Source organism: Parus major, chromosome 3, assembly GCF_001522545.3.
Source record: "Parus major isolate Abel chromosome 3, Parus_major1.1, whole genome shotgun sequence".
NCBI classification, from domain to species: Eukaryota; Metazoa; Chordata; class Aves; order Passeriformes; family Paridae; genus Parus; species Parus major.
Window position 1 is genome coordinate 69436989 of NC_031770.1, and position 12690 is coordinate 69449678.

The 12690-nt window shown below is 37.5% G+C and overlaps 1 protein-coding gene across 2 annotated transcripts in view; it reads left to right on the forward strand.

Moving 5' to 3' along the window:
• Positions 1–12690, forward strand: part of PDSS2 (decaprenyl diphosphate synthase subunit 2) — a 113890-nt gene that overhangs the window by 81779 nt on the left and 19421 nt on the right. For both annotated transcript variants that reach the window (XM_033512851.1, XM_015620925.3), the window contains exon 4: positions 6453–6527. In XM_033512851.1, coding sequence (XP_033368742.1) covers positions 6453–6527 — 75 coding nt within the window. The remainder of the gene's footprint in view (positions 1–6452; positions 6528–12690) is intronic.

A 12690-nucleotide genomic window follows, 5' to 3' on the forward strand; every position in this document is an offset into this window, starting at 1 on the left:
GGACTATGTCCAGACAGATTTTAGGTATTTCCAAAAATGGAGACTTTGTAACCCCTTTGGGCAACCTCATCCATTGTTGTATGCCCTCACAATAGAGGGGCATACTGTTTTCTTGCATTCAGATAGCATTTTATGTTTTCATTTGTGCATGTTGCCTCATCCTATCAGTGAGCACTGTTGAGGAGAATTTGGCTCCCTCTCCTGCATGCCTTCCCATCAGGTGTTTATACCCATTGTACTGTAGGAGAGCCTAAAATAGATGGGCCATGTAAATAGGGCAATCGATTATATATCTTCCCCTCTCTTTTCACTTCTGTAAAGCTTGTCTTTAAAATGAACCTTTCCATGGTAAAATTTTTTGTAAATGTGCCTTAACATCTGGAGTGGTTTCAGTGTAATAATATGGTGGAATGCATAAAATTTTAGCAGTAATATAAATGATTTAATTGTATTTTTAATCAAAATGCTGATGTATTTGACTTTTGGTGGCTAGCAAGAATATTGAATTTCTGGATGGACTGTAACTACTCGTTAATATTAGTGTTTTGAAATTCAACAACATTTCACTTGAAGCCTAGAATCTGTTTGCTGCTACCCCTGGTAAAGGTGGTTGTTGATTTGTTAGTTTAAGAAATATCTGCAGCTTTGTTAAGTTGATTCCATCTATCAGATGCTAAATGGTCTTCTGATTCACATTTGTTCAGGTGCAGACTGTTCAAAATAGTAAATGCTACTTGCAGGTACAATTTATGTTATTTACTTAATTTGTGAGCATTGCTGTTCATTGGTTGTCTGCAGCAGCGTGACTGGGAGCAGCGTCTTATAACCATGGTCCCTTTATGGATGGAGAGGGGTTTATATCTACAGAACCTTGTAGTCACGATACCTTCTTTGTTCACTGTTTTATGTAGAAGAAAGTTGTAGTGAAATTACCCATCCAAAAGGGTCAAGCTGAAGCAATCAAGTGTTTCTCTAACCTGGGTCACTCAGCAACAATTGTTGAGTACTTTAGTGCAAGGATCTGCTGCCGTGGATCTGCAAAGGTATTAAGAAACTGTAAGGTATGTGGAAGTAGACAAGGAAAATGGTAATTCTTCTGTTGGTTATATTGTCCTTAAGGAAAATGACTGAATTATGCACTAAAAGTCTTTACACTGAAAATCCAATTCTGTAGATAGTGCTGCATCATCATAGAAATGGTAACTTAACACTCGTGAAAATCTCTAAGGCAGACTGACCGTAAGATAGATATTTAACAATATTAGCAATTTTCAAATTGATGGCTGCTGATTATTTTTTATGTCTTAGAAGCACCTTTTTAACAAGCAAAAAGGGTTTGGGTGATGTGTTTACGCTGTATTGTTATATCATAGTTTGCTACTAATTCATCATTAACAGAATGAACAAAATCATAACTTAGTTTTCCAAGACTTAAAGCATGCTGGAAAAGCAAATCACTGTTCCTCCTGTGCATTTACTACTAAGAGAGAGCCAGATACAAGAAACAGTAAAGCTCAAGACAGTTTCAAACAAGAAATCCAATAGGATTCAATAAACATTAGATTTAAAAAAAAACATTCTGTAGGCTGGCACACCTGGTTACCTGTATGACTAATGATGTTTGAGGAGATCAGCAGGAAAGAAAATTGAATCTTGCTGTTCTTGGAACTACTTACAGCTTTTGCTCCCCCTGCCCCCCCTTTTTTTAGGCATTACTGAACAATCCAAATCAGCTCTTTGCTGAGTTTTGTCTTTAGCTTCCTAGTGTTGCAATGTTGCTGGGTCAAATGCATGAGAATATTTAAGGGCTTTCTGTGGAATTTTTTGAGTGTTGGAGTATTTTACAAATTAGTGCTTTTGGGGGGAGGGAATGAAAGCTGAAGGAATTTTTATATGTGTATTTGAAGGTTCTTGACCATCTAATTTTCTTCTTTATTGGTGTGGAGAAGTCCTGCTGCGTTTTCAAATCTGCACATCAGCAGCAAGGATTAGGGTCTGTCACAGCAGATGTGTGAGGAAAGGATACTGTTTCAACATAAGGATGGAAGGAATTACTTGTGGTCCTTCTCAGAAGGAATTTGGCAAAGCTAAGGAAGTTTGTCAAATAGAAATTGTGAGGGATGAAGAACAAAGATATACCAAGTCCTGTGTCCTTCCTAGTGCTGTTTCCTGTCTTCCCACAAGAGTTTCATCCTTTGTATGATGTTTCCATTGAAAATACCCGATAGAGTCTGGTGAGGCACCACATTACTACTCTGAAACAGAGTGGTCTGTGTAATCAATTCCATTTCAGCTGTTTAAAAGTTTAAAATAAAATGACCATTCTTTGAATGGAGCTCAGATTCATTCCTTTTGTAAATTTGAAGGAAAACCGTAAGTGGTGTTATGTTGCAGTAAACTTTAAACAAAGTATTTTGAAGACAACTGAAGTGAGCAAAGTGCTGGAATTGCTGAATTGATGGCACCAATGTTGTCTTTTCATCCAGGTTGTTTAAAAATCTTGTGGATGAGTGGGGCTCGGAATCCATTCTTTTTACTGTGCTTGATAGAGTCTGAATCATTTTAACTCTGGAGAAAGTGTTCTACCAAAATGTCTTCTTTTGTGTGATTTCACTGCATTCCTTCTAGCATAGAGTTTCACTTCCATTAAAACACACCTCTTTTTCCGTTGAAAAGACAAGAGTTGAATCTTCTACCACAGTCAACTGCAGTGGTGCTCTACCTGCAACAGTGAACATGTGGCCCTATTCTGTGACACCATGTATGATGCTTTGGGAATTCTGAACTCTAATAGATAAGTCCTCAGGAAACTACATGAAATTCTGACTTCAGGAAAATGAAGGAGGACATTCATTAAGTGATTGGTTGGATGTCCTGACTAATTATCTGAACTGAGCGAATTATCAACATTTTATTTATTTCTTCAAGTAATATATAGAAATTTTGAGCTTCAGTAATTAGACTCAAAATAAATTTAGGGAGTCTTGAAGGGGTAAAGCTGTGTCTTTTTGATAAACAAGTTACTGCACCAGAAAAGGGTAAATTAAGTTTCACCAAATTTCTTATCTTTAACCCTACAGAACTCTTCTGGGACTGAAACACAGCACAGTCTTTTGGAATATTTCACATTTTAATGAATTTGAGAGGTCAGAGCATGTGTTCTACCTTCCTGTAGAATGAGCAATGAAATGGTTGTGTCCAGAATTTACATCAAGTTATACATTCAGTCTGCCTAAATAGTGGGAGAGATTTTAGCTTTAACAATCCATCCCTTTTCCCTGTATTCATCCTAAACTGTTGGCCTTTGTGTTGACTTTTAAAAAGCAGAACAGATCACATCCCTACAAAAAATGTTGAAGTAATACCTCCTTAGGGAAAATAAAAAAGGGCAATGGCAGAACTACTTGCAAAACGTGTTTAAAGGGTGTGAAATCACTTGCATGTGCATTTGTCACCTGCAAGTAATAGGTCATCCCCTGGGCCATACCCAGTCATGGGTAGGAGCAGAAAACAGCACTTTCGAAGATGCCAATGCAGAGTGGAAAATGAAAAATAGAGTGGAAGTTTGTTTTCTCTCAATGTGTGGTTGCTCCTGCTCATCCGAAGTACCTATGAAGAACCAGGCTTCTCAAAAACATGTTGAAGAGTAGAAAACAGTGGGAAGAGAGGTTATGAATAGGCTGCCTTTGGTCTCTTTTGAGATGCTGTTTTCAAGCACTAATTGTGGCAATCCTTTCTTCTTCTTCCTCATCTCTGAACCTTTTTAAAATGGAGCTCAACTGTCAAATGAGAAGAGAAGCAGTTGAGAGCACTTCATTTTTCATCTAACTTTCTTCCTCCTCAGACTTACATCTCAGAAATGTCAGCACTGGTCAGGCAGAAAGGCAGCAATGAGAACGTAGACAGCTCAGATACTGCTTTCTGCTCTTTCGCTGGCATTCTGCATGATTTTCTGGAAAATCAGTTCACTGTTGCCATTTTCCCCTTATATAAAACAGTAGGGAATAAATTTAACAGGAGATGTTGATTGCTTTCAAATTTTCTGATGAAAAGTGCTACATAAGAGCTAGACAGTGTATCATTTCATGAATCCTACTGAACTGTAATAATTTTTCTTCCTCTGTCATTTTGGGATCCAGAGAAAAATTGCCTGGTTTCCTCGTTTCTCATTTCTTTCCCCAGTGCTCAGGACCCTAGGCCACTGATGTTAAGCAGGAGATGCTTTTCATAGATCAGATTAAGAGTTGGTGAGGTAACAGAGCCTCATGCAAGCATCCCACTGTGCTCTTGAAACTGGAATTTCATTCTTGGTAGTGATCTGTATAGCCTTACATTTACCTTAAAAGTAATCTTTTTTATATATATATATAGATATATATATATATGTATTTGGAAAGAAGGGGGGTAATATTGGTACTAAATTCTCACTAACATATAGTGCTCAATATGTCACTAAATGGTATTTAATATAATAAGGATTTTTCTAAATAGTTGATGTGTAATTCTCCTAAGATGTTTTATAAACTCTAAGAGGAAGAGGTACAATTGTTCACAAATGTTTCACCAAGCTTGTTTTAAGTCAGTTAAAATTGCCTTTGAGAGTAGAGTTGCACTAAAAAGAAGGAGGAGAGATGGAAAAAAGAAACCCCAAAATAGGGTCCTGCTCAGTCTAGAGTTTCAGGCAAGAGAGGAAAAGGTCTAGTTATCCAGAGCCAGCTGCATTGTTAAAAGTTCATACTATCACTTTGACATTTAGAGTAGGACTCTGTGTCTTTGTAAATTCCTCTTCGTATTACCAGTGTAGGTCTCTGAGCTCAGACCATTTCACAAACCATAACATTTTTGAGTGAGTGATTGATCTGTATTATGTGTCCTAGCCATCAGAAGAATCTTGGGATGTTGCTTGTATAAACTGTAATACAATCTGATCCTGGGCATTTAGTTACAGACTTTCATAGACCTATTGGCGATACTCAGTCCTCCTGGATTTGGGAATAAGGCTTATCTGATACCTTAAAAAAAAAATGGGGGGGGGGAGGGCTGGGGGGGAGGGTTGTTGTTTAAAAAAAAAAAAAAAAAAAAGCACCCCTCATTTTCTCTGTTCCCCCCTTAAATAACTCAACACATCTGGTAACACTGTAGGATCATTGTCCTTTCAGTTCCTCCAGAGCTCATGTTGCTACAATATTTCTTCGGTGTCTAGTTTCCTAAAGGGTAATGTGATTTTTTTTAAATTTTTTTTTCCAGGCTGTTTTTGTAGGTCTTGCAAATTAACCCATATGCATTGCAAGAAAAAACATGACTTTTAATCAGCACCATTTCTAAAGTTAGCGCTTGCTGTGTGTATATGAATATGTATATGAACCAGTGTTTAAAAAAAAAGAAAACACAATCTTTCTGCTAGTACTCAAAACTAGCATACCAATGTGGTTTTATTATCAAATAAAGAATGCCTAAATGTTAGAATATCTTTCCGTTAGGGCTTTTATCATTTGACTTCTTGTCTTCAGTTACAAGAATTATAAAAATTGAAACTAAATCTTTTAATTCAATAAGAACTACATTGAATTTTAGGAAGCAAAATAGGAATCAGATACAGACTCATATGCATAGGAAATTAAACATTCAAAAAATTAAAACTTTGTGAGCAACGAAAGAGGTAGCCTTAAGGTGTGCTTATTTGAAATGCCTGCATTTAATTTTACAATAAATCTGAGTATTTTGTTCCAATTAAGACAGTTCATGTGCACAGCTTCAAATTTTACAGTAGTTCCAGGGAGACCCTGGACTACTTGTTTTACATTCTGGATCAAGTTCAGATTTTTAGGCTTCGCTTGAATAAAATAAAAAGCCTGAACCCTGAAGATAATACAGATTGATAAATCTGATTTAAACATTCCCGTGTTGCAGACTTTCAGTGTATGTGGTACAGCTGAGCCTCAGGCCATGCACTAAATACATCCACAGTGCATTCCCAGGGCACCCGAATACCAAATGATCACGTTTGAAAGGTTACCTTTCTATGGATTCTGACTTTTCTGTATTAGCCACGAAGATTAGAATTTTAACAGCTCCCAAGGAGAGGTATTGTGAAGTATTTACTTGGCAGGAAAAAAACAAAACAAAACAAAGCCCAGATGAGGTACTGTCTCATATTCATGAACTGGGATTTATTAGTTCTGTGAACGTCCTTGTGAGAATACACTCTATAGTTCACACTGTAGGAAAAACAAGTCTTGTTTTTCATTTATATTAACTTAAAACTTTGATAGAAGAGTTACTGTAGTAGAGGTTTTAGCAGAGACATATCACAGTATGTGTCTCAGTAAATCCTGAAGTCTTTCACAATTAGCTTTCTTCGTGGCTTATCTGCCTGGAAATCTGGCAGTAGCTTTGTTAGTCAATTTGGTGATAATTAAAGATGTAAGGCTTTGTCTCCTTTTCTTTTGCAGGTTGTGGAACTCATTTCAAGTGCTATTGGTGACTTAGTTCAAGGGATATATTATGAAAACGCAAAATCATCTGAGGTAAGAATTTGACTAGATTTATGTACCCAAGGTGTTTGGTGCTATTAATGTATGACTACTGTAAATACAATTACTTTCTCACCTGTTTAAAAGGAGGGAGAGGGAGGAAGAGTAGCTAGTCCTAATGGGTTTCAGCAGTAACATCATTATGACACCTGTAAGCTCTGATAGAAGTTTCTAGAAATTCTCAAGGAGGAACTATTTTGTTTTTGTGAGTGCTTAATAAAATACTACTGTGTCATTACCAGGAGCTCTAGTCACATCTTACTGCAGGCTTTCCAAATGCTTTCAGAGGTTCCTAGTCAAGGTTCTGTTAGAGGTATTTGTTACAATGTTGTCATCGTCATTAATATTTTCATATCAAACCTGTCGTTTCCAAGCCCAGAGTGGTTTACAGAATGGTTCTTCCCAAACTTTTATGTCCTTTCTTCTGAGTTTTGTCCTGGAGTGCTAGGAGTATAGTGCTGTGTTCTTCTCCATCAGAAGTGACTGTGCATGTATTTCAGAAGTTAGCATGAGCTAAGATAATAACTGCTAGCGTTTCACAACAAATAATCTTGTATTTCATCAAAGGCAGTTGCACTTATTCTGTGTTATTGTTTGGCAAGAGCAATAATAAAAAAATTGGTCAAATTAGATGTAGGTATTTTTATCTTTACTAGAACATTCCAGGAAATTTCTAGAGGCCATTCTTGAAGTAGGCTTGTGTGTTGGTGCAAAAAAGAGGTTTTCTCATTTTCATTTTTTCATTTACTTTCAAATTAGAGTTTTTTTCATTTTTTCGTTTTATTGCGTGTCTTAATACATTGCACATAATGTGCAATAAAATCAGTAATTTAATGTAATAAATGTAATAAAATCATGATCTCTACAGATTTTATCATAGCAAGTTTTCGGTCACTGGTGAGCCCTGTGTATATGTAAGTATCGATCTTGAAATCCACTGAGGTAGATTCGCTTCTAGCAGTGTTGTCTCACGTGCCTGGGAGACCTGAATCTTATGGTTCAGCAGGTGTTGTGTACTGAAATTGCAGCTCTGGTTTACTGTTGCTGTGTTGTCATATGTAACAAAGTTGACACCACGGTAAAATGCTGTTCTCATGGGCTACTGCTACGCTAGATGCCTGCCCTGATGCCTCTGCTCCAGGCAAACCACAGTGGGCAAGTGGAGCATTCCACTGAATGCCAGCGCTGTGTTCTGGAGGGTGCTGCTCCCTTGGACACTCTCTGTCTCTCCTGCTCTGCAACAGCCAAGTCACATCACTAAAACTCACCTCACTGGGGGGTATCCCTGTCATTTTGACTGAATCCAGTTAGGAAGAGGACGATCACACTGCTGAGCTGAGTGAGAGCCTCTAGCAGGACAGCAATAATGGGCTGCCTGGGGCTCACAGGTCTTTAGGATGCACAGAAACGATGTCATGCCTGGAGTGTCCTCTGGCACCTCTCAGGAGTGGAACCTGGGAGGAAGTGGAGCAGGAGGGCAACGTTTGGAACTTGGCGATGCTTCTGCACCTGCTGTGTTTAACCAGTGTATAAACTGACCTCAGCCCTTCGGTGTTGCACCCAGGGACTGTGCTGAGGGTTATATGTTAAAATAGATGGTATCTCTTGAGATTTTTGTCAAGAATAGTTGAAATGTTTTCGCTATTCCAGCAGGTTTCTAAATACAAGTAGATTGCAGGTGTATTTTGAAAACACTCATCTACTTTCTACTTTTTCATGTGTAGAGGTAAAGCTCTACAGGTTCATCTCAGCAATGAAACTGCATTTTACTGAAACCATGGCCCCTCTGTAAATGAGAAATCTTGTGGACTTATTTGGATTCCTTCCACTGCAGAAGATCTTAATCTTTTCTTTCTTAGTCATTCTTTTTTGATTTTCTGTTGCCTTACTGAAGCCTTCCACATGTGTGGATTGCAAGGGGAAGTGTGAGATAAACTAAGTGCAGCTGCATGACATTTACCCTGCCCTGGCCCAGTTACAAATAGCAAAGACTTATTTTGTTTCAGTGACTATTTCTGTCTAAGGAGAGTTGAAAGTACACTGTACCCTTCCTAAGGGGAACCCAGTTAACTCAAAACACAATTACTGTGGTGGTGTAATAGAGACATTTACATGACAGTGTCTAAAGTTCAGCCTTTATAGCAGTGTGTGACTTCTGACGAGACCTACAACAAGGTGTGGCATCTGCTTTAAAATTTTCTGTCTAGTTCTCTGAGAAATTCATAGTTCCATGTTGTGCTGAGACATATCCCTGCTGCTCTCCTCACACTGTTCTGCCAAGGCAGTGTCCCATTCATCCTGAACATTTCTTTAGCAAAGATTGGCAAATAGACTAGTTAAGTTGTTGGTCTTATTTCTGTCCTTTGTGCATCTTCCCTTCCTTAATTGCAATTTGATTGAAACAAAGTTGTGAACTACATTTCCCAGAAGTAAGACAAATGCTTTAATCTGCTCCACAACTAAATCTCAAATGTCAAATTTATTTCTCTTTTTAGGAATAGGGCATAGGGATGCTAGTAATGGCATTTTCATTGCTGGGAATGTGTTAATTTTTGGAAAAGAAGAAGGATATCTTCTCACCTTGGTTTTTTGGTTTTTTTTTTCTTTCCCTGAGGCAAGAAAACTGTACTTCATATGTTAAATGTCCTTAATACAGTTGTTTTAAAGCTCTTTAGTACTATGAAATAAACTAACTTAGCACCAAGTTATTTTGAACTTTGCTGAATGTCTACCTGAATAGTAGACAAAAATACAAAAATATATCTGCAAAGTTAACCTTCCTTCTCTGACACCCTAAGTTCATGTTTACAAAAAAAAAGCTTCAGTTTTCTTCACTTTGATAACCCAGTAGGAAAGTTCAAAGAATCGTTTGACCTAACAAGACTGACCTGATTTACTCCTGAACACATAATGGATAGAATTATTTGACAGCTTCATTACCACTTTTTTTTCCTCTGCACAGCCGCGTGCAATCCTACAGCTGTCCCATTTTAGTACATTCTGTTTGATCATTCTTCATCTTTTCTGCATAGGTAAGTCATTAGATCTGTGTGAAATCAGGAAAGAAAAAGCTAATATTTAACTTCTCATCATTATTTGAAGTGACAAGCCAAACTACGAAGTGTAGGCTTTGACACAGCCTGAAGGTTAAGGGTTGTCACTTTGTACAAAGTAACAAACAGCTGCTGTGGTTTAAGATATTGCATTAACAGTATTAAGTTTATATGTTGGACTATAACCTGGATCTGGAAGGGGTGATACGATAAACTGTTGCAGTTTTCTGTGTTAATCCCCTCTCAGCCCAAAATTCTGCAAGTGGAAGACATTCTTCCCAGTTACCATTTGCCTTCCCTAAATCTAGGTCTAATTTGGGAGTAAAAATTTTGCCTTAGTGAGTGCAAAGGTGAAAATTTTCCAGTCTGGCCTTCAGATTGTGGTTATCTATTTTTAACAGAAAAAAACCTCAATTGCTCTGAGTTTCTGGTTCAAACTTTTAGGAGGCTGAAGGCTTCTAAACTGTTTGCTAACTCAGAGAATACTGTCATATTTATAAACCCCCTCTGTTTTAATATTCCAGATCATTTAACAAATACTAAGGGGGTTTACTTGAATATTCCTGCCAATTCACTGTGCAGAGGTAAGAGATGCAAGGAAGCTCAAGGTCAAACAGCAGAATCAAGAGAGGGACTTCAGGGTGTTGGCTCTTGAGCTTAACCTACCAGAATGCTCTTCCAGTCTTAAAGTATGAGGGACTTTGAGGGGAAATAATTTGCTTGGGTTTTGGTGATTTTTTCTTGTCTTCAGAATATCTAGCTGATGCTAAATGTGCATTAGCAAAGCTCATTATAATATTAGAGTGGGACTATTACATAAGACAGGACCATTCCCAACTGTTCCACTGATGGCCAGAAGAGCTAGTCGAAATTTTTGATGCAATTTTGTGAAAGCTGTGCATAACTAATATGTTAAACAAGTGTAGAAAATAATGGCATTAGTAGCAAGTACTCATTGTATCAAAGAGTGAATTAACAGATATTTATTTTAGACCACTGTAGGGTTTTTTAATGAAAATTAGTTTATTTTCTTGGTAAGAATGGGCTACATGCGGTGAGCTGTGCCAATACTTCTTTGATGTTTGGTCCCAGCCCTGCTTTGAGGAATAATGTTTTGGAACATTGCACATGTCCATCAACTGGACAGCTGTGACTCTGTATGACAAGTAAGGGATTTGTTTATAATTTTACTATAGGAGGTAAATCAGGTGTATTTTGAGTCATGTAGGCCACCTTTTAGCAGGGCAGCAGAGCCAGAGCTTTCACTTTTTTTAAACAAATGTTTCTGTTGCAAGACAAAAGAAAAGTATAAAACACGGAATTTGAATAAAGAGCATATGTGAAAAGAATAAGAAAATGTGTTGGGGGAAAAAGAGGAAAAAGAGCATAGCTAAAAAGAAGGCCGATGTTATTTATTTACTGCTTTTGTTCTTTTAAATACTAAGTTTTTCCACAGAGATTTAAAAGCAACAGATGTGAAGAGATATTTATCTTTATGATAAGTTTACAAACTTTTCTTTTAAAACCGGGTGTTGTTTTTTCACAGTGTCATGATAAAAGTAGTCAGTAGCTTGCTTTATTGACCCATTTGCAGACAGCCTTGTTCCTCCAAAAGCAGTGAAGATGGGTATTAATAGACCAATAAAACATGCCCTGTCATGTTCAGCAAGCATGCATACATCTGCTGAAAGCTTGTGTGAACCATGTGTGAAATGTTTTACAGGGGCTTGCTGCTGGTAGAGTGATTCATAATTGCATTGGATTTTATTTATGAAAAATAGAAGTTCTTGAACTACCTAATTTAAAACTTTGAATACGCAATGTAAAATTATTTCTATGTGTTTCTGTGGATTATTTGTCCATTGAGAACTGAACTAATGTTTGATATAAATGATTCAGACATTTGGATCATTTTGTGCAACAGCAGATGGTTAAGAAGGAGCTGCCATGGTATGGAAATAAATGAAGGGCTCTGTTACAAACTATAGCTGAAGTTTAAAGTCTCTGACTTCTACTCCTTCTTGATTTTGCAAATGGGTTTGTTCAGTTCTAAGACATGTTTTTCATTCATATTTCCTTAATATGTTTTTGGCTGAGCCTCATATAACAATCTTCTTTGGTGAGATGAATCAAACCGTGCTATTGTTGATTGTGTACTGGGTATCCTTGGTACTGTCACTAAGAGCTGCCCTTCCTGATGATTATGATTGCATATTTTGTCCAACAATTTCATTTTCTGCAAGTGTTTTGTTTCCTGAGGTGATTGTTTTAAACACAGTTTAAATTATGGAAGTAGTTTAATAAAAAAAAAATCTCAGCTAGGCAGTTTCTAACAAAGCAGTAACTGACCTTGCCAATAGCAAAATGGGAACACCCTCAGCTGTTCATTTCCCATTGGAAATGACGATTGACAGAGCTGCATTTGGATATTTTTCCTGTGCTCTCATGCTGACATTATGCAAACTCTCTCTGGAGCTGGCAGTTTTCTTCCAGTGATGGTGAGGTGTTCAGCTCTCTTCATCCACCACCACCTGACAGCACCAGGGGTGATCTGCACCCATTTCTTGGTGACAGAATTTGTGAATGAGGTCAGCCCAAAGGTTTTAGTTAATCAGATGTCTGGGTATTGTCATCTACAACTAGAATTCATTTGACTTTAGAGAGATTTTTATAAAAAAGTCTTAAGAGCCTTCTGGGCCAACTAATGTCTACTTTTATACCCACTGCTGACAAAACAAAACAAAGCTTACAAAGCAGTGAAAATTTCTCTAGAAGTAGTAAGAGCTGTTGTGATATCAGATTTTACAGCCTTTGCAATCTAGAGCTAGTTTGGGTTTTCCCTTGATGTTTTTAAAATAGTGTTTAGATATTGTCCTACATACCCTTGTAAGAATGTGGTGTGGTTGGTGGACGCTTTGTGTATAACATGAGAGTTAAGCTTGGGAAAAAACGGCGTTGTTGGAAAATTTTGCTGAAGAAAGGATGTGTCTGCCTCTGTCTTAAGCAGCAGAAGCTTTAGGGGTATGTGGTCATTAGAAGCTCTGTGATTAAAATCAGCTATATTCTGGCATGCAAGTTCATATGCTAAAGCATATCCATATGGA